General features: G+C 44.4%; 1 protein-coding gene across 2 annotated transcripts in view; it reads left to right on the forward strand.

The window, feature by feature from the left end:
- The window catches only part of ADCY5 (adenylate cyclase 5), a 198,788-nt gene that overhangs the window by 1,523 nt on the left and 170,262 nt on the right, over window positions 1-27,003 (forward strand). Inside the window, exon 1 of one of the 2 annotated variants that reach the window (XM_052676147.1) lies at window positions 4,949-5,176. The exons of the other annotated variant lie outside the window; for it this stretch is intronic. Coding sequence (XP_052532107.1) covers window positions 5,138-5,176 — 39 coding nt within the window. The 5' untranslated portion in view covers window positions 4,949-5,137. Of the gene's footprint in view, window positions 1-4,948; window positions 5,177-27,003 lie in introns of those variants that run through there. 2 annotated transcript variants of the gene reach the window in all.

The following is a 27,003-nucleotide window of genomic DNA, read 5'->3' on the forward strand; positions in this document are numbered from 1 at the left end:
TCAGTGCCCTTCAGCTGTGTTTAATGTCAACAGCTGTGCACTAAGCACACCTGTGGAATGGTGTCCTGTGGGCTGCCTCTATGTGCAGAACATTGTGTGGTCTGTATGGGTTCAAGGCTGTCCTTATGAGGAGTGCTGGGGTCTGAATGATTTTGGTGCATGGCTTCCAGAGCGTGCCCCTTGGAAGAGTTGGGTGAGGTTTGGGTTTAGCAAGAAGGTGTTTGCTGTGGAAATAGCGATAGTGGAAAAGCCCAGCATTTGTGTACAGCCAGCAGAAAAGTGGAGAAGTATAAATGCAGGTCATTAGCTGTATTATCATGTTAAACTGGAGCACTTGGTTTGCAGGAATAATAAGTCTATTATTGAACGTGTTGCAGTGCAGTTTTTAATTACCATATCTGTACAAACAAAAGCAGTACAAGGTGCTGCTTTCCTTTTGGAAGCACAGCAAATGGATGTGGGGGTCCTGTGCTCAACACCACGGGGACCTCAGAGCAATGACCGGGAGCATCACAGTGTGACAGTCACCATGCCTCTGAGGGTCTGGGGTCTGGGTGAGGAGCATGGCCGCAGCCTGGGCTCCCATGTATTTGGCTGCTATGAGGTGCTAGGCTGCTTGCTGACCTGTGGCATCGTGCGCACACAGCCTTGTGCCTGCCTCTGTCTGACCTCGCAGCTGCTTTGAAGCTTTGTAATGTCAGGAACGTTTCTAGGGCGTTGTTTTTTTTTTTCCCCTTTAAATAAAACTCCAGCATGCTCAGGCTGTTGCAGTCTGCCTTACAAAATATCCCATCAAGTTATTCCATTTTTCCTCCCCCCCTATTCTTCTTTGTGCCCCCTCCTATCCCCACTCAGCTAAGCCCATTGGACAGTTTCTGGCTTTGTTCTTAGCTTCTTACAGATATTTTTATAAACTGCACATGGCATATTTTTCTTATGCTTGATATAAATGGCTTTTTGTGCATTTCCAGCAGGGCATATGCTGCAAATGAGACAGTGACTGTTGTTTTTTTTTTTTGCTGGACTTGGAAAAGTTTGCTAATGGACTCAGCTCCTCCTTGTGGGGCTCTGGTCCTTCAAAGCCGTAACTTTATACTGAGGCTTCTCATGTTGAGTTCAGCATGTTGGATGGAGACTGTTCCTACATATGAAGGCAGAACTCATCATGATTAAAGCTGAAAGTCTTACTCTGTTAATTTTTGAGGGTACTTGAAATATTATGTTGGAAAGTGTTGATGGTAGCATCTTAATTGCAAGGAATCTATATGTGATCACCTCTCTCTGTGGAGAATTTGGGGCAGTGGCAGCTCAGGATCATTGGGCTTTACTGCAGTTTCAGAATAAGGGTTCAGTTGATGAAAAATGTCTTAGGAGTCCTCTCACTCTGATTTCAAAGACAACACATCTCTTCACATTGTGTTGTTTTCTTTTTTTACACCAAACACCCTCTCTATCTTGCCGTGGTCTCCCTGGTCCCACTGAATTTGCAGGGCTGTACAAGGCCAAGCATCAGATTCTCCACACATTTGCATTTGAGCGTGTGCTGCTATCTCTGGTTGATGTAGGGCTGTGAGCTGCTATCTCCAGCTGATAGAGAAATCTGTTCTGCAGAGTGCAGTGCCTCAGCACCCAGCAGGCCTTCCCTGCCGGGGCTGCCTCTGGTTGCTATGGAGATCTGCTGCGCTCCGCTCTGCCCCACTGGGCACCTCGGCCCCACTGTCCCCTCCGACTCACACGAGTGAAGGTGGATGGAAGGCTGATAAAAGTGGAAGGAGAGGGTTAAGTTGTTGCTGGTGGCTGCAGTCCAACAGTCACATCAGCCTGGGTTCTGTGGGGCAGGTGTGGGAATGAAGGCACCTGTGAGGATGTGATCAGATGGTTCTATATCCATAGAAATGGCAGAAGGGCTTTTCGGGATGTGTATCCCCCAGTCCCTTTGTGTCACAGAATTTTAACCATCATACTTGAGTGGGTTCTTTGCAGGGGCCTTTTTTTCCTTTTGATCTTCTCCTAGTTGTTTCCAAGCAAGGACAAATTGTGCGTTCCTGCTGTGACCCACCCCAATTCTGGGCTGAGTGACTCTTGCATAGACTCCTGAGCACTTTTTACCAGGCTCTGGAGCCTCATAAACCTTGCTGCTTCTCTTGAGAAAAAGGGTGAAGTCCTTGGTTGTTGGTCCCTTTTAGGAGAAAGGCAACTTTTTTATCCCCTTTGTGAGAATGCACAATTTGTTGTCTTGCTCCTTGCCTCTCTATCACCAGTTCTGGCTGGGCTTCTTTACAGCGCAGCCCTCCTCATCCCTTGGTTCAGGAAGGGGTTAAGGGTCTTTGCTATTTCAAATTGGTGAGGTGGTGGGAATGAAGGTAGTTATGGTCGTTGCCTCCTAGCTGAGCTGCTTTCTTAATAATTTTGGGGTCACTGGACTCTGTCTCAGTACAGGCAATGGTCTGGGCATCTTGAATTGATGTTTAATTGGAACAGAAATGCTAATTAGTGGGAATTATTGCATTATGTTCTGAAGTTATCCCATGGTGAGGGAGGGAACCAGAAGAAATTGAGTGCTTGAGAATTTACTTGCATCCAAAGGCTGCTGATAGAAGAAGAGCGTAGTCCTCTAACACATACATTCTTCCAACTGCAAATCATGATCACTTTAAGTTTTCTTATGTGTACCTATTATCAGTTCTAGGGGTTGGTTTGGGGTTTATCAGGGAGAGAATGACTGCATTTATCTTCAAGGTTTGTTTGAGATGTATTCCATGCTGCAGAAGAAAGAAGTCACCTAACTGACCCACAAACTCTGTACAGATGCATGGGAGGGCTGTTGGTGTGCATAGGTTGCAGATGCTTTGCTGAAGTCATGAGAGTGGCCCAACTGCCCTCAGAGCAGCAGGTCTTGTGTAAGCACTGGCATTTCTGTGTGAGCGAGGGCTAAGGGACAGGCAATTTCACAATGGGTTTTATTGGACTGTGAATCAGTGTTGAGGAGATGGGGATGGTGTGTGGGAGAGGCGGGGGACCAGGAGTGAGGGATAAGAATGCAATATACAGACATCAAACAAACCTGTGGACTGAGGTTAGATTTACTCCGGCTTTCCCATCCAAACCTGTTCCATTGTAACTGTCTGAGGTTCCTTGTTCAAGAGTACAGTTAAGGCTTTGTAGTTTATTAACTCAGTGTGAGTGGGTGACGGTTAAGGTACCACAAAAACAGAAGGCTGGGAAAAGATGCATACACTTTTTTTTTTTTTTAATTTGTTATTGTGTGATTTTTTTTTTTTTTTTTTTTTGGTCTTGTGTCTATAAGCTCACTGTAAGAGAAGCTGAACATCTCAGATCTTTTCCCTGCCCAAATATTATTGCAAATCTCCTGCAAAGAGTTTCTGATAGCACGGCTGTCAGCAGCTGCCCAGTACACGCTTGTGTTCTTGGCGCTCTGTTTCCAGGCTCCTGATGTTGAACTCCCTGTTGCCTGTCCCTGCACCTTCATCATAACAACATTACTTGAGTACTCCTCATTCCTCACTTCTGAGATCTGTGCATTGGCCTTTCTCCCTGTCAGTCCAAGTTAATGATATGTGATGGATCCGCAGCTGCACGGTGCCTCTCTTCAAAGTGCAGTGTTTTTTTTTAACTGTTTCTGTGTTGGTACAACAGCATGATGCGTTCTTTTTCCTTTCCCTTAATAAACCGTCACTTCAGCAGGGCTAAAAACAGCTTCTTACTGTAATAGGATATTGACTTGTGTCTTGTGTGTATCTTCTAGCATCTTGTAAAGATGCTTTTTAGATGCAATTTAAATGACATTGTATGAGAAGCTTGCTGTGTAGCAGGAGAAATAGTACTGCGTGTTCCATTTGGACTGCAGCATGCTTAAGATAAGTAGGTGATGACTGATTTTGAGACTAACAGATTCTCAGAAGTGCGTTACCAACTCACTGCATTGCCCTTTCATTGTCTTCTGGTGGCATTTATTTACAGAGGAGAGATGAGCTACCTGAAGTGCAAGTGGATCTGTTTGTTTGAATGGTTGTATGCTGCCTGCTTGACATTTGAGTAATGTTCATTTGGGATGTGATTTTATAGCACTTCATAGCGTCCTGTTCTGCATAAGCATTGCTACTGAGAGAGCTGCTCGTGCAGCAAGATCTGCTCCAGCAGTGCTGACAGCTGAACAGCTGAGCTGTAGTTTGAACTTTGTAAAAACTGACCGTTTGAGGAGAGGAAGAAATGGCAGCCCGAAACATCCAGTAGCTGTTGCATTGATAACAGCCTTCCCAAGTGTAATTCTCTAACAGAGGTAATTAATTTAATCCCCGAGGTATTGTATATCAATTAGTCCTTAGAAGCAATATTGCCTGTGTCTCTAGGGAGTGAATGCACTGCTTGAGGTTTATAAAGGCGTATCTGTTTTTCTTATCTGTGAAATTACCCTGTGGTCCTGCCGACTCTTATCTTCTTCCCTCACTTCTCCACCCCCGCCCTTCCCACCACCCTGACTTTTTGGCATTTCCCTGCAGTGTGATGCCCACAACTGTGGACAGATGTGTGTCCCAATCCTACAGCACAGTTATTGACTTGTCCTCACGTGTCCCAGGCTGGATGCCTTGGTGCAACCATGACCCTTATCCTCTGCTGCAGACCTGTGTCCCAGGGCAGGACCTCGTATTTACATGCTCTTTTGTTACTGACCGCGTTCAAATGATTTAAAACCTGAACTGCAGTGGAAACAAAATGCTGATGAGTCTCGTGCTAACGACTCAGTGGAACTGGCTGTGCCTTCCCAAACCCAGACTGGCTGCAAGCACTCGCAAAATGCCCTTTTGCTGCATGTTCACCGCTGCTGGCTGTGCTGCTGGCTGGGACTCTGCCCAGCTGCAGTGTGAACTTTGGGCACCAGGCTGTTTCAATGCATTCAGCTTGTGTTTGATTAGCTAATCTTTCAGTCATGCACCACAGCTCCCTCTGAATCTCGTAAGAAAATTGAAACAATTGCTAACTTTTGGGGCATTTCAGTAGTGGGAACAGCTACGGTCTTTTGGGAATAGCTGCTTTTGTCTTTTCATTTTGTTAATGGGTGTTACTCCCATCTTTACCAAACTAAAAGACCTTTCCTTCTGTCCTGGCACGAGATGCAATGAGAAAAAACCTCCAGCAGCAGCTGAAACACCGAGAGGTAACAATTGCAATTATTCCGACAGCAACTTCCATGTTTGCGGTAAAGCAGTCCACCCTGTAGCTGTGAGTGGCTTCTGAGAACCTCTGCTTTGAGAAATTCCTCTCCTCTTTTTTTTCTTATGTTTTCTTTTTCTTTTCTCTTTTTCCCCCCCCTGTGCAGGTGGGTGCGGTTCAGAAAAAATACCCGCTTTTGTTTGGGGAGGTGGAGGACAGGGCTCCAAGTTCTGCTCCCCTTGGGCAAGCTTTGTCTTCCCATCTGCTTCATACTAGAGCATTTACCTGGCACCTTGCACAGGCATTATGTGCCCAAAAATGCAGTGCAGGAGGAGCTGGAGCTCAGCAACCTTCCCCCAGCCTCACAAATGCTTCAGTACTGCGTGGCTGTTTCAGGGCCCAGAGGGGTAGAATAGTGACAACACGTGTGTGTGTGTGTGTGTGTGTGTGTGTGTGTGTGTGTGAGGAATGCAAAAATTCACAGCTTCTGGGAAGTGGGTGGAGTTCCTGTATAACTGAGTGACTTTTTTCATCTCCTCTGAGTCCTGGGTTTTGATGTGGGATGCAGCCAGTGTTAGTGCCTGTACTCCTTCTGAAGTCTAGCCTAGTGATCTTGGCTACTGATAGCTTGCATCCAGGGGATGCTCTTTCTTCTTTTTGTTTTTTAATTGATGATACTTTAAGAAAAATCTTTTTTCTCTTCACCCAAGATGTATCCTGCTGCTGCCAGAAGTTTAAATGGATCCATTATTATGAAGTCCTTAGGCTAGGTAAAAACCCAAGGGGAAATGCCATGCGAATGAAAAAACACAACCCCAAAGATATTAAAAAAGATAATCTAGTTGTGAGGGGGTGTGAGAAAGAGACAAGAATTTTAATATTTGTCTCCTGAACTCCAGGATGTTCTCACTTTATCATGGAAAAGCTTGAGGTTTCTATCACTTAGGATCACACATAAAATAGCTGTTAGGCCAAGACAAGAGTCAAAATGCTTTTTAGCACCTGCAGCTGGACCACTCCCAAGAAAATCTGTGCTTGATGCTTTATGATGTTGATGAGTCTTGCCAGCCTCATTGCTCACGGGCAGAAGAATGGCATGGTTGGTTGGATCCCTTTAGCTAATCTGGTTCTTCTGCAGTTTGCTGAGTTTTCATGTGAAATATGGAACTTTCTCTTCTTTTCATGAAAGGTTTTGCACACCTGTGGAATACCCATAGAAGTTCTTTCTGTGAATTGGGACTTTATGGTATTGCAGTGCTTTGCTATTGTTCTCCCTCTTCCTGGGAAACTTTGCTTTTGGGGAGTTGTGCTGGGGATTAAAGCTGCTATTTTAACATATGTATTTAACATATAAATATAACATACACATTCCACTAGTATCAGAATGCATCTTTGTAGACAGTAAACAAAGGACTGTGCTGATGCAACATAGGAGGAATATAAATGAAAAAAGTTGTTGGTTCTGTACCCTCCCCCCCCCTCCCAGATATTAGAAATTGATCTCTCAAAGCAGCAGCTTAAGCAAATTGTTTATTCCTTAAACATGTTTGCAGCTCGTATAAGATATTCTGTCTTACTTCATAGTCAAAAGAAAAGACTGTGACATTGCTTGCAAGAATCTGTCATAAAGTATTTCTAATGCAGATGGTTCTTCCCTGGCTGTGTTTTCCCCTTCAAAAAAGCCACAACTCCTTCCCTTTATTCCTTTCCATAGACTAAATGTTACAACCACTGATCCCTGTGTACCTCAGGCTCTGGAAACAGAATTCTTAGAGCTAGTGCTGTGGTGAGGGACTATTCAAATCAGTATTTCTAAAAACAGTAGTTTGCCAGTCAGCCCACAGATGACAGCACTCAGACATGCCTGCTGAGTGATGAATTCTTTCCATTTGCTGGGAGGTACCCAAGAGCAGTTTTGTCTGTATTCTTCCTTAATGTATAGGAACGAGTCACACGAGTGGATGGACCAAGGAAAACATAATTAATGAAGATGCTTTAGACTGAATGGGATTTCTTTTTTTTTTTTTAGGCAAGCCGTTACCTGTAATCTTGTAGAAGAAATGCAGCAATGCTGCGTGGTACCAGCAAAGGAAGATGCTATGAACTGTAGTGGGGCACTGTAATTACAATGTCATTCTAGCTCGTTAAGGGTAACTGCAGTCTTTAAAACCGTTAAACCCAGAGGGAGGTTACCAGTGTGGGAAGAGCTGTTCTGCAGGGAGTGTGCTGGATCGTAAGGCCAGGAGGAGTGCTGAGGTTGCTGACACAGTTCAGTGAACCGTTCCCTTGCACTTAGTGATGGCTTCTGCTCGTGGCAGGTAAAACAAGCTGAAATGCTGAATGGATGGTGTTTGTCAGCTGAAAAAGGAATTGGCATTGATCTCTGACCTGGTGGTGAACCGAACCCGTGCTTCCGCCACGTCTGAGAGACAGGTTTATAACGCCCTGTGATGGAATGTGCTGGGGATATTTTCCTACCTAAGGTAACATCATCTACTTAAAGCATAAAACACAGTCGTGTTAGTTTGTGAAGGGGCTCTGACATCGGGCCCAGATTTCATACTCAGTAATTGCATTCTTACCTTTGTAACTGTTGTTGAACACAGCATTTTCTCTGCTCCATTTCTATCCTGTGTCTTTGACAGAACATGCTAGCACCATGAGGTAGCTGCTGTGCGTATGTGGGTTTTACTACCATAGCTGAGATATTTTCAAGGCTGGTGGCGGGCCAGAAAAAAATCGTGTGTGTAGAACTGAGGCTTGTTATCTTCTCAGTCACGTTAATGTGCTGGAGCAAGCACCCTCCCACTACTCTGATAGATACACTGACAACTTTTGAGAGCTACAAAACTGGAAGTGTTGTGGTTGAAGGATGCCTCTGGAGGCCAGCAGTATGTTTGTACAGCACCTGGCACAGCACTGGCTTGAATAAGGGGATCATCAATAAGCTTGGCATTAAGCTCGTTTCATGGGTGACTTCCCTCAGCTGCTGGGATAGGTGCCCTTGGTTTGCTTCATTCCTGACCTGTTAGCACTTCAGAGCTGCTCCACGGGCTCTTAAAAGCGCGTATTTTTTGCAACCACTCTCAAAATGTCTGTGAACAAATACTTAAAGTATATCCTGAAAATATTTTCATTTCTTTTTAGATTAAGTTTGGAGAATGCAATTTATTTTTCCTTCTTAACGAATGTAGATAATGAATGTCTGGCTGTGGACAAAACTTTTGTGTCATGACTAAATAATGATGTCCAGGAAAAGTAATCACAGGTAGATTAGGTAAGCCACAAAAAAAAAAAAAAAAAAAAAAAAAATCCAACTCAATACTATATAGAAGCTGTTGTCCACAGCTGAAATCACCTTATTTTACTACTGCAGATGCTAATGGACCCAGTTAATTTAATTCATTTCCAGAGGGAATGCAAACTAAATATAAAGTCATGCTTGTTTAGAGAAGTGTGCACACAGGTTTTAAATAATCTTCAGTCTTTGTTGATGAACTTTTCTGAGCAGACAAATGTTTACCGTAGTATCTGCAAGGTAAGACTGTAGCTTGTGTGAGATAGGAGCATTTATATTATTAATGTAGGAAGCTGCATATATGGGCAGTGCACTATTAAAACAGGCACTATCATCCACTGTGCTATGTGCTTGCCCTTGGCATAGGCTGGGTTGTCTGTGAGAGGGACAGTCAAGAGAGGAGCTCATCTGTCAGACACAGAGCTACATCTCAGAAGCCTGGGCAGGAGCAGCTCCCTGACACTTAACCTTAGTGGCCAGGCTACCTGTTTCACCCTTTTATTCCCTGTTGCACACAGATCTAATAGGAATTGTACCTCTGTCCAAACCATACCTCAATCCTCCTTGCCTTGTTTAGTTTGTATTTAGAACCACAAGAAATGAATGGAATCTAAATGTGTTCAACCAATCACCAAAAATACCTTTTCTGCTCTTGCTGACTCCCCTCAGGGCCTTTCTGTTTGAAGGGGCAGCTGGTGCAGAACAATAGAGACTGATTTGCAGCCTTCACCTTTCTGTGAAAGGCACCTGTCCTACAGCAGTGCACACCTTACAGAGGGGTACCCCAGGAGATGTTTGCTATGCTTCCAGTCCCTCTGCCCAGCCTGACTCCTCTACAAATCCCTAGAAAACAAAACCAAACACATTGAGAAGAAATTCTGTCACAGCTTATTGGTGTGAGGTGTGCTTTCCTCTTCTCCACCCACATGGTAGGGTTTTGGGTTTGCAGAATTTTGGTTGCATGTCCTTCAGGAGCAGTATGTGCCAAGGAGACTCGGTAACTGATGTGTTTTTCCTTCACCCTGGTGTCAGCCCAGCTCAGCAGAAGTTGGTTTCCTCTACTTACTTGGATCAAAACAGTCTGGGAGGTGCACATGCGCACCTGAAGTGGCAGCTGGGCATCATCTTGTGAGAAAACAGTGTCAAGGAGACAGGAGCAAACACAGATGTAGCTAAGGACAACATCCTGATGAGGACATACGCTGCTTTCAGATTCTGCTAGGAGGGAAGAATGTAAACCCTCTATTTCCAGAGAACCCTTAAAATAACAAGAGAATAGCCATGCCTGGCCTTTCCACCTGCTACAGCCTCCCATCTCTCATGTGCCTTTGCTCTCACCTCCTCACTGATGTGAGCAGCCACAGAGAGGGCACTGGGCAGTGTGGCTTGGTGCTCATACTGCTGGCTGTTCTTTTCCTGGAGCACTTTACCTGTGCTGGTGACTAGGAGGAGCCCTGGCAGCAATCAAATAGCAAGAGGAGAGCAAGCTGTGAGAGGTACCTACAGCTGCTGGTTAGATCTCCACTGCCCTGTCCTCCAAAGGTACAGCAGTGTTTCAGTGACTGTCATTTCTCTTATCCCAGTAAGAAGCTTCAGGCTTTGTTTGTTTGTCCCAAATGTCTCCAACAATCAGTAGATTGAAAGGTCCCTCTCCAGTCTCTCAGTAAATTGTAACGGGTAGTTTTATTAAAAGCAGGGCACTGCCCCAGTTCCCTCCATTTTGCTTTGGTACAAGTGGAGAGTGTGGTTGAGAGCGTGACCCAACAAGTACTATTTTGGAAGCCTCACCTACTGCATGGGATTAGAGGTAGTGCCTACTCCCTTACACTTCATGTGAGGGCAATTAGTGCACGTGCATGGCAATTAGTGCTGCAAATGAAGTCAACACTGGTGTATTCTGCCTCTTTAATGGCTTGCTTTCCTCTGCCAACAGAGCAACCAGGCAGTCTCAAAGGAACCTGCTGCTTTCTGATACTTAATTTGCTTCAGGCTTACCTTGGCATCTGCCTCTTTCTTCTGCTGCCCAGCCTGGCCCACCTGCCTGTTTCTTCTACCTGCGCTGCAGAGAAACACTGCACACTTCTAGAAAATCAGGCCATGACTTGCACAGCATGCTGAAGTTCTCCAGCACTGTCTCTCCATGCTGTGCTTTATCTTTCTCCATTTCTGACCTGTTCTCTGCAGAACGTTGGGGTGATTTCTGATGAACTGGAAGTGGCATCACCTGGCAGGCAGGCACGCATGTGGGAAGCTGCAGATCCATTCTTCTCTTATTCATTGAGATGCTGTGTTGACGAGGACCTTACATTACCTGTGGTACACAGCATGACCATATGTGACTGTCTGGAGTGCATGTATTCTGCAGTATTGTCAGAGTGCGTATGAACTCCTTATGTAAAGAGGTGCATCATTCATGTCTAAACTGGAACATTCACTGTTCCAAAGGATTTTTAAAACAAGCGGATGGGAAAGGTATTGGAAAGCAGATGTGCAGCAGAGGACTCCCAGCTAGAGAAAAAGCTAGGGGTTAAAACACCAGGAGAGATCTCTGGAGACACTGACAGCAGGAGGGGGGTGTGGAAGGTGCAGGAGGAGTGCGTTAATTTGTTTTGTTGGTGGACCAATTTGTATGGCTTCCCTTATTGCAGCAGAGCACCTTACAACGTGGACCACCAGGTTTGTTTTTTGAGTGCCTGACATGCACTGTCTGTGCAGTGACCCTTTGTATGCCTGTTAGTAGGAAGCTGGTAATTTATGAAACGCTTTTGAGGTGGAAATGTCTTTGAGGTGATTTTTGTGATGGGGCATGATTGCTCTGGGCAGGAGTATGGAGTAACCAGCTTTACTCTGAATGGATGTGGTAGGCAAGAAGTTCAGCACTGCTTCCTTTCAAGAGAAAAACTACCTTAGAGGACTTCTCCCCTGCAGATGGCTCAGGGCAAATGGTGTTACTTGGGAGCATTCTCTTGTGCTCCACTGATCTTGGAGACAGCTCAACTGTAGGCTAGTTTTTCCCTTGTTCTAAGCAGAATTTGCTTGCACAGCGCAACAAGCAGGCTGGTGCTTTCTAGGTAGTGTGGATGAAGTGCTGTTTTGCTGAGGAAGTAGGGAGGTTTTTATTTAGCTAGTGTTAGTATGCAGGTGTTTCCTAACAACTTTGTCCTGAGAATTTACACCATTTTTTTTGCTGGCAGTTTCTCAAATAGAAGCATGCATCAAGCTGTGATTTTGTACCATCAGCATCACTGGTCATGGTGATTAAAGGTTGAGGAGTTCACAAGGGTATGCCTTCAGTGCAGGCTCCAAAATCCTGACAAGCAGCTGCCAGGGCTTCTGGCAACTTTTGTGAGGAAAGGGAACTGGCAGACAGAAACTGTATGGAGGCAGGACTGCTCATCCCTGCTCTATGAAGTGGTGAACATATGGAACAGACCGTCGTTTAGGAGGTCTTGGGGGTGGAATATTAACAGCAGTGAAAACAATGCTGCAGGAGCACATGCATCCACCCTGGCACTTTGCATGCGTGTCGTCATGGAATTTCCAAAGAGGGCCCTAAACAAAACAGCATTATAGAGGAACAATAAAGCATTGTCAGCAGCAGCCAAGGAAGCTGGGCTGGCACCTCTTTCCATAACTGGGACCTAAACTGGTTCTTGTTCACAGAGCTTCTGGAGTTGTGGCATGCACAGCTGTATGTTAACTTCTGACTTAAATGGTTTTATGAAGTTGCTATAGAAAATGGTGATGGGGCTTTGTTGGGCTACACTAGCTTGAGATCAGTGCTTGCACTTGGAATTTGTTTATATATAACAATATATATATAATAATAATAACAATAATATTGTTATTGTTATTATAAATAATAATAATATATAAATAAATATATAAATATTTATGTATAAATATTTATATAATAACTTATAAATATAATAAATAAATATATAAAAAATAAAAAATAAAAATAATAATAACATTATATATATAACAATATAATATAACGTTGATAGTTTTAGGAAAATTAGCTTTTTTTTTTTTTTTTTTTTTTTTTTTTTCCAGATCAGTGTAACTTGCCCAGAAGGGAAAAGTGCATGGATCAGAGAAATTCTGTTTGAACAACTGTGTTCATTAGAGTTTGTTTCATTGCTTTGAGTTTGGGAGGTTGTATTTCATCCCTGTTTCATGACTGTGTATCTGATTTGAGACTTTGCTGAGGTTTGCAGAACTCCTCTGAAAGCAGGGGTGCTCGAGGTACATGATGAGCAGTGACCTGGTCCTCATGGATGAGTATCTGAATCGTTGTGAAGACAAGTGAATATAGGTTTTCATGTATATGAAGCATCTAATGCTTGTCACAATGAACCTATGGAACACGTTGCCTTTCCAGTCTTAATATCTAGGAAGGGGGCATGGTCTGAAGAAGGGTTCATTTTGGGTCGGTTAACCTACCCAGCAGTACTCAAAAGCCCTCGTAGGCAGAGCATAAGCACTTCACATGAGAACGCCTCAGGCATCCAATATCGGAGTTAGGTGTATGCTCCCAAGTGGGTCTTCTAAATGTAGGCATCTAAAAACATCCTAAAATGCATTTTTTATTGACTAAGTGGTGCAACAGCCTCGTCTTGCCACAAGTCACTTTTGCAGAATAAAAGTAAGCTTTGGGGTTCCTGTATTTACCACTGTTCTGCCAAACTTCTGGAGTTAGCAACACTTGAATAGGCATAAGCTGCCTGAGAGAGCTGCAGCAGGCTGATTGGTGATATGACCAGCAGTAGAAATTAGTGTGGTAGAGCAGTGAGGATTCTCCCAGCACTGTTGTTGGCCAGGAAAAGCTGGGATATTCTGTGGGATTGGTGGAGTTGGTTTGCAGGACTTGGGGAGGTCAGACTGAAAGCAGAGAGCATGTGTGCAATGAGAGCAGGCAAGGATGGGAAGGTCTTGTGGGCTGGAGGGGAGTGATGGGGTCAGCAGGCTGGGAATAAACAGTGGGATGGAGCACAGAGATGAAGAGAGGCAGCTATGAGACATCACTTGAGGTTTTGGGTTGGTTTTTTTTCTGTGTAGATTTGTCCCTGTTCCTTTGAAAGCAAGGATTGCTTTCATTATAATGGAGGCCAGACCAACCACTTTTTAAAATTTTTTTCTCTCTCTTGAACAAAGAAAACATTACAAAGAACTTGCAATTAAAATGAATTGTGAAGAGTTATCTGGTGCCCGTTGAGCAAAATATCGTGAGCTGGCTGAATTGGTAATTGGTAGGATGCAGTGAAGGACAGAGCTTAGGCTGTGGCAAAGAGGTGGGGTACCAAAATGCACTAAGTATGCCCAAGCTCTGCTGCTGCCTTGGCAGTGGATATATGGCAGCAGGCCGCTCACAATTCTCTGAATGAGGCTGCAGGGAAGAGAGGGCGAAGGGCTGGAAGAAGCAGAGGCAGATTCTGAAGATGAGACTTCGAATGTCTTGCCTTGCATCTTGTATTGGGAATAACGCTTTACAGAAGTTTTCTGGCATGCACGTGTTTTTCTCTATTTCATGTGCAGCTTCTCCATAACAAACAGCACTCAGCTGGGACTCACAATAGAAAAATTGTAGGAAACTTTTACCAAAGAGCTCGCTGGTAGGTCTGCCTCCTGTTTTGTTCGTGAGCTTTTCTGTTTTAAAGGAACCATCTGCTCTGTAACTGTAAACAATGCAGACTTTGTGAGCAAGCTTTACTTTTGGAAGGTCAGCGTCCATCTAACACAAACTGCTGGCAGGCTCGCATGCCCTGCCTCTGCATTGCCACCATCACCACCCCTTCCAGGCTCTTAGCTTTTGGAATTGGCAAAGCTAACTCTGTGGGTCACAAATTTCCCACAGCACGGTGATGGCTGGCATCTGACAGAGACATGGATGGAAGAGGCTGCTGTGTCATGTTGTCCTACGGGATGGTTGGCATGGATCAGGCTCTACAGCTGAATGGATGCACTTCATTTTCTTTCTGAAGGATGTTCTACAGGGTCTGTTCATCAGGTCTTTGTCAGGCAGAGCAGTGCATGTTGCTGAATCCGTCTTCTTTCTGTGCCCCTTGCTTGGTGGCATAGGTCAACTGTTAAATGAAGAAGTGGTTTTCAGAGGGGCTGGGGTCTTATATTTCAGCATATCCTAGAACTGGAGGTCTTGCGCTGTTGCACAGAGTAGGCTTGACACAGCTTTCTTATGCTTTTATTGAAGGCGTGTTTTACCTATTTGGGCTTTTTCCAAAAGGAAAAGGAAGATATAGACTGCCAGAGCTTGATGGAGGGAAATAGAGAGGTGCTGAGGACTGAAGAGGTGTGAAATCTTTGTTCATTGACACAGGGAGCTCAAGGGGGTTAGCTGGAGGAAGCACTGATAACAGATACACTGTACCAGATGGATTTCTCCTCAACAGAAGATAAATCTTCCAGTCTGCGTAGCCTGGCACAGCATTTGCTGTGGCAGCATAAGTATTTTTTTGGCATGTTGACACCTAAATCTGGGAACTGGCAGGATGTGAAATTACCTAGGGAAGGGAGAGGAGGATGCTTGTAAACAGTGCAGGGGAAGGCAGTACATGTAGCAGGTTGATTTGTGCTTGTGTGGGTGAAATTGTGGGTCGAGTTCAGCATGGGTGAGACTGGCCAGAGCACAGATCTTGAAAGGATTATTTCTGGTTTAATGCATCCAGCCAACAGGCCCTGACCCAGACGTCACTGGAGGAAAAGAGGAGAAAGCAGTCAGCACATCCGCTGTTAGCAGAATGGCCGGGTCACAGGGCTGGGAGCCCAGGGCCCCAAGTCACGGTGTGTGTCTTTAATCCCTTGTCTTTAGCAACTCATTTTAATTTATCAATCTCATCTTTGTTAAACCAATGAGGAAATTAATGCATGTTTATAGAGACCACGCCACGTGTGATATGAGGAGCAGCGAGTTAATGTTTAGCAACGTTCTTCTGAAGATGAGGAGTGGTAGACAGGTCCTGTTCTGACTGTCTCAAGGTTAGCCTTGATGAAAAAATGTTGTTTTAGAGAATTTTTCTGGCACTGCTATTGCACTAAGCCTAAAATATAGCTGCACATTCATCCACTGCCCAGCTGATTCTGTATAGCATTACAAGAGCATGCTGAGTAGAGGTGTATATCCTTACAAGCTGGAGAGATGTACGTCAGGTGAATAAAGCCGAGAGAAAGCTGACCTAAAAAGCATGCAGAGCTCAGTGACTCAGATGGCAACGTGCCCCAGAGGAAACTTTCAACAAGGGTGATTCATTAGCAGTCAAGCACTCCTTTTTGTTTTCCTGCCCTGCTATATTTACATTTAGAAATGGTGCACATCTCATTGCTAACTAAAGTGTTCTTCCAAATGGGAAAAAGGAAGATGCTGTGTTTAATGTTTGATAGGCCATGCAGCTTGGGCTACAAAGTTTCATTCAGTGGGATTCTGGTGCATAGTCTGTACCAATAGCACCAGGGTTGTTTGGGTTGTGCTTTAGACAGGCCTGGAACTCTATTAAGGCACAGGTTGTTGTCTTGTGTGCACAAAAGGGAGAACCCTCAAATTTGACAGATAATCCACATGAATTTCAGAGTGTGCTGAGGCATCGTTATACCTGCAGGTCCTTCTGCACCCAGAAATCCCTCTGAAACCAAGAGTACATACGTACGAACCACACCAACTGCTGTGACCCATGCTGTGACAGTGAGAGCTACTGTCCCCTACAGCAGCAGTGAGTCCCTGCTTTCTGTGTCATGCTCCTGGCTGTGTGCTGTGTCATGCTTGCAAGGTTCCCGCTGCTATTGTGTGAATAAGAGGAGATTTCCTGCATCAGTGTTGTGCTAGCAGCAGCTACCAGCTCCTGATTCAGTTAAACCCAAGCATGATGTGGGCAGGCTGGTGTCTGTGATTTACAGGGCTCTGCTGGAGTAGAAAGCCTGTTGTCTATCAACACATTGTCCAGGCAGCACAACGGGGCAAGGTAAGCACTGGAAAAGCAAGGTCAAAGAGCTGACAATACCATATTGTATTGCGTGACCCCGGGCAAGTGGTTTACATGCCTTGCTTCTGCTGTTCTGTGTGAAACCAGAGTAGTGCTTGCTTTTATAAAAATGCTTTACGGTCTGTGGGTGGGAAGCATTCGTTTGAGTGTGAAGTATTTCTGTTATAGAAAGAATTAGTCTCATTTGCCATAGTTTCCTGTTCCCAGGCCTGTTTTTCATGGAGATCATGGGTTCCTTTTGAAGATGGAAATCTCTTTGTAGGTGTTCTGACTTTCATTCATCGTGATCCATCTGGAAATGTGTTTTGGAATGATCCATTTTGTTTGTGGCTTAGCTGGCTTTGCATTCTCTAAATAGCAGAGAATGGTTTGGGCTTTTTAATGGATGTATATGGCCGCTCTGGCTTGATTCCAGCTCAGGTTGGGAAAGACTGAAAGGAGTTACCCTCAGGTCTATGAGGCAGACCTGTAAGGCACTAGCAGAACACTGGGTATCTAGTAGCAGAAACCAGACCAAGCTCTTAGTTACAAGCAGCCTATGTTGTATGATTTGGTGGGCTCGGGCTGCTCCCCAAAAGCTGCAAAGTGCCTTTTTTGTGGAGGGTTCCAGCAGGCAGCACTGCCTGGTAGCAGCAGCCAGTTGCTGCTGGCTTCTCATAAGCGGTCTCTCCTGCTGCACACTGCTGCAATGGGCTGCCTGCTCACTGGACATCATTTTCTCACTCTCTCCAGTCCCTGCCCTTTCTCCAAATTCACAAGCTGCTGCCCACTCTGCCAGGCTGTATGGGAACGGCACGTGTACCTGCCAGGTGAGCCTGCACCTCTTCTTTGTAGGCAATGTGGTGCCTAAAAGAATGGCAAGAATTTCAGCCTGTTAAGCCACAAACTCTCTTAAAGTTGTTGGGTTTTTTGGTTTTTTTTTTTTTCACTCTTCAATGGGACAGGTCCTGATATTATAATTAACCTCCCCCTACCTCCCAGTTAGCTTTCCGTTGAGTGTCTGCGTTTTCAGATTCCGCCTGTCTGCGGTCCAGCCCCAAGATAGTTAAATGTAATAAATAAATAATGATAAAAATAGTCTCTGAGGACTTGGCAGGCAGCAGGCCAAGGAATCTGGGCAGGCTGCCAGCAGCTCTTCCACTGGAAATCTAAAGTTAACTCAGACGATGGGCTCACATCGCTCTGTTCAGATGGCCTTATGGAAAAGTCCATTTTCCTTCTGCATCTCAGTGCTAGGAGAAGTGGACGTCAGGGCTTTGCCAGGTGAGAAGTCCAGGATGACTGCAGCACGAGTCTTGTTGGAGCACAAAGACCACAGTGCCTGCACTGCTGGAGCAGGGCTGGAGCAGCAGCACGGACAAGGCCCAGCTGTGCTTCTGCAGGGTTGTGTGGGCTGATGTCAGAGCGGAGGAGTCAGCTTTGGGTGCTGGCATGTGCTGGGCCGGCTGCTTGCGCTCTGTGACCTGCTACAGTTGTGTCCCAGCCCAATCCCATCTCAGGGTACAAGCTGTCACCACGTGTATTTATATCCCCCTTTTCCTATCTTGCTGTATAGCCACGGTGTACTGTTCTGGGAGCTGGAAGAGATCTACCCACACCCAAGGCAGGCAGTTACCACTATCAGGATTATCTGGGAAATTATGTATCCTGGAAAATGTGTGCCCTCTGGTGAGGAGCAGCCTGCCAGCAGGTGGGAAGGTTTAGTTAGAGAGCTGGGATTCCCCTTTAAGGAGAAACAAGGACCCAGAAGAGAGAAGCTTTCCAAATGTGTGCAGTGATCAGTACGGCTCCTGCACAGAGAGTCGAAAGTGCAAACACAAACCTGTGCCTTCTCGCCCTTCCCTGTTCCCCAGACCAGCCCTGTTTCACTCCAACTGCTTGGTATCTCTTTTAAACCTTCCAAAAGGGTCAGGCTTACTTTTCTGTAGGCATGTTCCTATAAGAGCAGCCACAGGAGAAACTGGTAGCAACCGGGTTTAACACTGGCTCCCTCAAGCTTTAAAACTCCTAAGTGTGGGATAATCAAACATCCCCAGATCGGCACACGCCTGCAGCATGGAAATTCCAGCAAAGGCTGGTTTTGGGCACGGTACCTTTGTTTTGCAGGCGAGGCTGGGCACGGTGTCTATTTTTCTCCTCACTTTTTTATCTGTATTAATAATGTGTGACCTCAAGAACTGGCAAGGTAACAAAGATAAATGTGCTTTTCAGATTTGGCATGGTGCAGGCCAGTCCCAGTGGATGGTGGACTTACCTGGAGCAGCTAGGAGTATGGGATAAGCAGTTGACAGCAGGTGGTGGAGATAACTGAAATGCTTCTAGCCCCAATCCCAGGGACAGTCTCCCTTGGAGTAACTAGTTAGGGGAAATCTCTGCTGTGTGTTGGGCCATCTGAAGATGCACGGTGGTGAAAGGGGAAGCAACCACACTCTGATTCTCCAGTCCAGGGCTTTGGGGTGCAGGATCAGGGCTTTCACAGTGATCATATGCTTCAGGGACTCTACAGCATTGCCATGGAAGATCTGTGACTCAGTATAGGCTAGAATTACAGTTCTCTTTTATTGTAATTTTTTTTTTCCTAATCATACTCTTAAAAGCCTGCTAGGCTTGTTTTTATCGATCTGTTCACTTTTTTTTTTTTTTTTTTTTTAATAGAAGCCTGCCAGTGGAAAAGGCTAAAGTGAACTCTAGTGAAACTTCAGGGTTTCTGGTCTTTCTGAGGCAAGAGAGTCAAACTAGAGCAACCCTAAGGAGTCAGCAATTGAAGATGTGCATGGGGAGAGACCTGTAAGCAATGGGCACCTGGGATGTCTGTGCTATCAGTTACTGAATTTAGGGAGGGCATTTTTTGCTGGAAGTGCATCAGTCCTGCAAAATGCAATGGCTTTAGATGCATCTCTGAAGCTTCTCTACTTGCAAACTCCATATCCCTCTGCAGGGTGTAAAAAAGCAAGTGCTATTTTTCTCTTTGTAAATACTTCTCTAGAGAGTGATCCCTTTTGTTCTGATGCTTGAGAGTCTGCACTCTCTTTTGCCGTGGTACCACATGCACCTACTACACCCATCCAAAAGTGAGCCCTCCTTCGGGACTTTGCTGGTGGAGCAAATTGCTGCTTTCTAGCTGGAGCAACATTGTGCAGCTGAGAGCTCACAGTGTCTCATCTCAGGGTGAATCTGTCCACGGTGAAAATCTCTTCTTACCCTGTAGCACTGTTAAGCTGACATGCCTGATTCATCATGGAAATAAGTTCTGTAACTGTGGTTGTGACCTGTGACCCCAGACAGTGGGAAGGTGGTGGATTCCCTTTGCTTCAGGAGATGTCCTGAAGGAAATACTTAAATACAAATTCTCAAAAGACTGAATTACTTTCTGTAGCTGGCTTTTACTGCTGTGCTGAAACAGCTTGCTCTGATATTAATCTGGACATAGAGCAACCCTGCATTAAGACACTTGGTTCATTTCTGCTAGTTAATAGTTAAGCACTTGAGCATTGTTGCAGTGGCTGCTTCACTTAGTAGTTCATTGACTTCAGAGGGTCTTGGGTAATGATCTTAGTGTGCACTTACGGTTTCTATTCCCTGCATAGCTGCACCAAAATGATTTGTATTGGTGTGGGAGGAAGGGCTCGATGGCTTTATACTTGAACGTAAAGTAGTCATAGAAGTAGGAAGTCACAGAGATAGTTTTGCTGATTCAGTGAAGCCTATCCTAGCCTATGAGAGCTTTGAATAAAATACCCATATGTACCTGCATCCCAGGAAGGGCTGGAGAGGAGCCCTGCTGGGTCAGCACGCGGGGTGCAATGGTGAGATCAGCGGTCTGTCAAGCAGAGGACAAAACAGGCAAACTAATTACATCTTGGCAAAAAAGTGTAATTAGGAAAGAAAGGCCATTACTTAGATGGCTGAGTGCCCCTGCTCCTGCCAAGTATCCCAGCCCTCTCGACTGGTTCCGTGGAGATCCCACTGCGGTGGGCATCTTCGCGCATGGGCCCCGATGAAGCCCACACGAGTGTTCTTTCATCAGCAGGAGGCACGTGCAAGTGGATCAAAAGGAAACTTGTTCTGGCTTTGGCTCTATGAGCCTTGTGAGAGCATAGCTCAGACCAGAGAGAAGGCCAACTATTCCCTGGGGTAATCCCAGCAAAACCAGTGCCACTTGGGGTATCTTCCTCTTTAATGAGCCATGGTGACCACCTTCAACCAACAACCGCTGACTGTACCACGGTGGCAGATCCCATCTTGTTTTCCTGATGGCAGTGCCACCACTTGCTCTCTTGATTCAGTTAGCTTTTTGCCTTGTTTCTCTGCTGTTTTTCCCGTCCCTCCCTCTAAGAGACCAGTCGGTTCTTTCAGCTTGTCTCTTTGCCAAGGTATTGCTGCATACATGGAGGAGGGAGTGCCTTTGCTGTGTCTCACTGCTGTTTTGTTGTTGCTTCCTGTAGCTCTTTTTCCCTGTAACCAGATGGCTCTGGTTGGGAGACATCACCTTTTTGTGATCAATTTTCTCTGATGGTCTTTCTCGCCCCAGTGTGTTTTCCTGATAGCCTCCCTGTTTTTTCATTGCTGGATTTGCCCCTGTAGGCCATTAGAAGGCAGGTGCAGTCTGTTGGAGATGATTCTGGAGGTTTTATTTGAATACTTGTGGTTTAATACCTGCCAGGAGGAGCTGTGGCTTGCAGTGGGATAGGGCTGTGGGAGACCTTAGTTCTCTTGCTGGCTGTCATTAAGTTGTTGGGTTTATATTGAGATCCCCATCTGTAAGAGAAGGAAAGTTGTAAAACATTTTTCTAGAAGTGAGAAGTGTTGAGTTGTGCCATGCTTGGGAAAAGAATCCCATTTTCTCTTTTGGCACTTTGGCAGTGGTGCTTGTTTAGCTTAGAAAATAATGAATTTTAAAGAACATAAAATGTTGGCATCTTAAAAAAGGCACTTAAAAAGTTTTAACCTCAACTGCTGCATACCAGGTCATCTATTTTTCAGTCAGCTACATTGTACTAATGAATTAATATCTGAGAGTCAATGGGAACCTCTAAACATGTGCTTGAAAGCTGCAATTAAAACTGTTTACTTTTCATTAACTTGTTTAGATTTCACAAGTCATGTGAAACATGAAAGTGTGTCAGGAGAGCAGTACTTTCAGATATGGAGCAATGTTTGAATGTTTAAAAAAAACAAGAGACTTTAAAAATATTTATGTTGAGGTAAACCAAAAATATTCTTTTAATCTGTTGCATCTTTCTCTGTGTGTCGAGTTTGCTTTTGCTTTGCATTGGATTTGAATGTTTTTACTCCAAAATTATCGCTTTTTGCCTCTCCATTAAATATTTCCTTCTTCAGATTATCTTCACGTTGTGAGAGAAGTTGCAAAGCCTACACTCAATGTGAGCATGCTGTACTGTGTTTCCTTCTCGTATCAGTGCTCACGGCAGAAGCCCATGGTGGTATGGATCAGAGAAAAAAATTTCTGTGTGAATGGCCTGAGTGTATGGCATATAGGCAGATGTTGGACTATTTGTTAAAGAACTCTGAAGCTGATAACCCTGCAGAAAGGGCATGTGCACGTGCAGTGCTGGAGATCTTGCTCTCTTGAGCCAATATGCATCTTGGAGGGCTCAGTTAGTAAACAGCAGTGGAATTATTTCAGACTTATGCTGATGCATTATGCAAATGTGATTCAGTCCTCTCTTGAAGTCATCAGAAATCTTTCCATTGCCATTGCAGGAAATCGGGCTACCCTGCAGAGCAGAATATTTCCTGTTGAAATTTCCCACTCTTCACTTATTTCTGAGGTTCGTTAGTTTTCCCGAAGGAGCGATATGCTGGAATGGAGATGGAAATTTGGAGCTCTGCTGAATGCCATAAGCGCCATTTCCCAATTTAGAGTCCTGTATTTGGCTCTGATTCTTACTGGTTGCACGTGGATGTAAGTCTACCTTAATTTTCCTTTCCATAACAGTCTCTGCCGAAATATGTCGACCTTTGGGACCTTCACCTAAAACTACCCACTTAATAAGGGCTTTTTTGGAAGAATGGAGCAAATTCAATGAGAAGCAAAATACTGCCTATACAGCTTGAACTTACAGGCTTTGGATAATATCTAGTTCATCTTGTTGCCTTTGTGATATAACTGACGAATGCATTTGTTGTGGTATTTTACTCCCTGCAATTCTTATCCATGGTCCTAAGAACAATTTAAACCCCAAATATGTGAAATAAATGGGGAAATATTGGAATAATAGAGCTGTTATGTATGGAAGGCTCTCTGTTAAATAGCAGAATCTGTCCCAAAAGCAAGATATTTTAATGCAGTTACATTTCTGTGTACCAAATGCTGATGGGAAAAAGAATGATGAGAAGGTGGAAGCTGTTCTGATGTCTATAAATTAAATAAAATGAAAGGCCTGGCTGCTTAAGTGTTCGTGTTTGCTCCCCAGAGTGGAATCAGAAGCCCAGATTTAGGCATTTGGGCTCCTCGTACAAAGTAAGTTGCAGACTGATGCAGACAAGCAATTACATGCTGAAAAGCTTGTGCAGCTTTATTAAATACCTAATTAAGAGGTGCACTTAGGCTATTGTTCCAGAGCAGAGCATCCCTCCTGAACCAGGCACCAATATGTGCTCTTCAAAGCATAGTCAGGGAGAAGGAGATAGTAGCCCTGTGGAATGGCTTGAGATGGAAAGTCACTGTCTCTTTTTCAGCTCCTGAACTCAAGAGAAGCCCTTCCTTCCAAGGAAATGATGGAAGGAGTTTAAACCTACTCGCTGCAGGCTTGCATTTTTTTGGTGTATTTTTCATAGCTCACCAAAGCAAGGCTGTCAAAGAGCCAGAGCAGTGTCAGGTTTCTTAAAATTCCAAATCTCCCTTGCAGTGACTATTTGCAAATGTTTCAAAGCAGTTCCTTGTTTGTGCAAATAGTTTGTTCCCAGCACTTCTCCTCACACTCAGGGTGCTGTTTGGGTGCCTCAAGATGCCGGGGGATCCAGCTGGGTTCTTGTCAGCCTCAGGTGTTGGAGGTGAGCCCAACAGAACTCCTGTATCAAACAAGTCATGTTTGCATCTTTTCTGAATTCTACCACTTAGGACAAACTCTGGAATGGATGCACTGAACTCCATGAACTCTTTGAGATAAATATTTTTAAACTTCCTCTGCTGGAGGAGGAGGAGTTCCTAAATATTGTAGTTGGCAAACTGCTTTTCTCCTGACAGCAGGATTAGGTGTGAAATTTCTACGAGTACCTCCGTGCAAACAGTTTGAGAAGTTTTATTTTGTTCTTTTAAATATTTGAAGTTAGATATGAAACATGCATATCCTTCTTAAATGGAAGTGCTAAGAATATTGAGGGAGTCTGTGGTCACAGAAAGAAAATAAAGCGGTCTACAGACACAGATCATTTAGGTGTTGCTTTTGTCAGTGGGACTCGTTAGGCTTGGATTTCACCTGGGATTTTTAGCGGTTAAATATTTATTTCGAAGTACGATGATGGTTTATATCAACGTGGCTCTTGGCTCGTAGTCCGCTGTGCAACACTGTGTTGTGCCTTTTACAGGGTGGCTTGTGTTTTAAATGTACTCATCCATGCTAGGGGATTTGCAGTGCTTTTCACGAGAGTGGTAGAAGTAGATGGCGTTTGGATGTTAACAGAGCTTTTATTCCAAGCTATTGACTTTTCAGTTGTTTTTGTTTCAGGAGCGTGTGCGTGACCCTGTGTTACATTTAAACCTTTGGTGACTCTCTCATGTGATGAGAAAAGAGATCAATGAAACTGCCAGAAAACTGTTTGTCATGCCCTCGGGTTTAGAACCAGTGCAGAGGTACTGCACATCTCAGTGTTGGTAGGCACCATTTTCTTACAAGTTCCATTTGCTGTCAGGAAATGGGCTGCTGGAGCACTTAAAAAGCAGCTGAAAGTTTCTACTAACTGTGCTGGTTGTGCTTGAGTGGTTATTGCAATACTGGGGGAATGGAAAGCATCAAACGTAATGCTTGTCTTTTGAAAAAATAGCAGAGGGGGTGGGCTGGAAACAGGGTGAAGTGTTGGGGAATTGTAGATCCATCAAGCTTCACTTCAGTTCCTGGAAAATTCTGAAAGAAATAATAGCACAGTGTGCAAGCAGCTGGGACATAACAGAGAGATGAATAACAGCCAAAATGGCTTTGTGGAGGACAAATGGCATCCAACCAGTTCTCTTCTGTAACAACAGTAAAAGGAATGATAATGTCATTGGTAATAATAATAACGTCCTGCATCTCGTAGGTTGGCTTTTGATGCTGTCTCATATGACAATCTGCACCCTGCATCAAGATTGTGTTTCCCTAATGTGGGGTCAAGCATGAGAGAGAAAATGCTTGTAGATTGTAGTGAGGTTATGAAGGATTTACTGTCAAATGAAAAGATACCTTTTGTGAGGTTTTGGAGATGGTTTTTTTTTTTTTCCTGGGTCTGCTTCTACTCGATGTTTAGCAGAGGAGATACAGCTTTTAAATGTGTAGATGACAAAACCCCAGGAAGAAGTAGAAGCATGTCGGTGCTGGTGGTGACAGAGCAAGCCTCTGAGAACCTGTCACAGGAATGAGCATTTCCATCTATAGGGTTGGATTGCAGCCACCGCAACCAGTTGCGATCTCTGATGAATCTCTGTTGATTTTGTCCAAGGAAAGAAGTAGAGATTTGAAGCAGAGGCTAGGCAGACCTGCTTTCTGTCAGGAAGCAAGAGGTAACCTGGAGGTTTCTGAGCAATTCGTCCACCCTTCCCTGCTTTATGCCCCCACACCAGCACATGGCTGACCCATTGGTCTTCCCATCGAGTGAGAAGGGCACATCAAACAAACTGTCCTTACAGATGTAGAAACATAACTGTAATAGGCACTTCAGATGCACATCTGGTCTTTTACTTTCAATTTTTTATTTTATTTTTTTTTTGAGGTTCCAAGTTGCTTGGTTTTATTAAACAGTTGGAGTTTTCATCTACAGCTGCTCTGGACAATGTGCCTTAATTAAACCGTTGTAAGCATCATGGCATGGGCTGCCTGAAACAATTTGTAGTTACTGACAGTCACCCTTTCTGACAGTTTGACCCTCAGAGCCATAACTTCAGTGGTGACAGAAGAAACCAGTCAAATGACATGTATTTCTTCACACCTTTTATGACAAGCTAGAAATAGCTCTTTGACATGCTGGCTTAATATTTGTCATTTTTTTTCAGCAGTTGGGGGAAGCAGGGACAACAAATACAGATGGGTAAATTAATTTTGCTCTGATTGTCTCCATTCTAATTAGCATATTTGAAACAAGATGATGAGAGAAATGCAACACAACACAGCTTTCTCAGGCATTCTTAAAAGATGCTCTTGGGATTCACAAGATCAGCTTACAGAGCTGGAGGACATCTAAAGTATATAATTTTAATATGAATACTTCTGTGCTATTTTTGGTCTCGCTGCTGAAGGAAATGAAGCTTGTACAGTCTTTCTCTCTTCCTTCCTCCCTCCCCATAACTTTCAAATTTGTCAGTTTCAACCAAACACAGAGAGATATAGCAGCAGTTTCAGAGGAAGTTTCGTGAGCTTATGCAGGCGGAGGACAAGATATGCCAGGCAGCACAGATGACAGCACTGCAAGATGCTGAGCTGTGTTTAGTTGTGTTTAGCTGGGCTCCCATCTCAGCCGTTCTCAATGAAGAATTCTGGAGCCATGGTTATATTTCTCAACCTTTGTAATCAAGCTTCTGTTGTTTCTGTGGAGTTTAATGTTGAAAATTGAGTAGGTCAGGAGCAGCTCTGCCCCTGTGATAAAAGGTCTATGCATAGGCATATTGCCCTGTCCTGTGATTCCCCAACTGTGATGGGGCTCCCAGTTTTGCTATTGGCACAGTGGTGTTCCCAGAGACAATCTGCTAATAAAGTCTGCTTTGGTGATCAAATGACTTTTGAAGAAGCTTCTATGGAGTCATTGGAGATATTTCTGCATGGATCACCTTTTCACTCAGTGCTTACATCTGCTTTGTTTTTTGTTGTTGGTTTTTTTTTGTTGTTCAAGAAGTTTGAGGACAGGGTTCTGTAGGTAATTTAGAGGTATTTCTGTGAACCCATGATATACAATGCCATGCTGTTGTGCTAAAATTGTTCCCATTGCTTCTTCATGCAATCTTCTTTTTGCCTTACAGCTTTTTGTGCACCTCAAAATGAGGTATATTGGAAACAGCTGTAATAAAAAAATTTGGATGTATTGGATCAGCACTGAGTGTAAGCAGTTCCAGTGTAGCAGACAAGTCTGCAGGTGATAGCAGCTAAACTGAAATTGTGAGCATTTGCTGCACCTGCTAATCATCCCTGAGGTTACGAGGTGCTGTCAGCCTGGGAAGGTCCTGCAGTTGCTGACCAGGCTGAGTTCATAGTTGATGAGTTCATGAGTTGATAGGTGAGACCTCTGTGTTTTTGCCCAGCTGTGGCGCAGGTCACGTTCTGGAGCACAGGTCTGGTGGGTTTTCCATGCTTTGAAACTGTCCCCAAACCTGTGAAGCTTTCCTGCTTCCGA

This window comes from Tympanuchus pallidicinctus, unplaced genomic scaffold, assembly GCF_026119805.1.
Source record: "Tympanuchus pallidicinctus isolate F22 unplaced genomic scaffold, pur_lepc_1.0 scaffold15, whole genome shotgun sequence".
In the NCBI taxonomy this organism is placed as follows: Eukaryota; Metazoa; Chordata; class Aves; order Galliformes; family Phasianidae; genus Tympanuchus; species Tympanuchus pallidicinctus.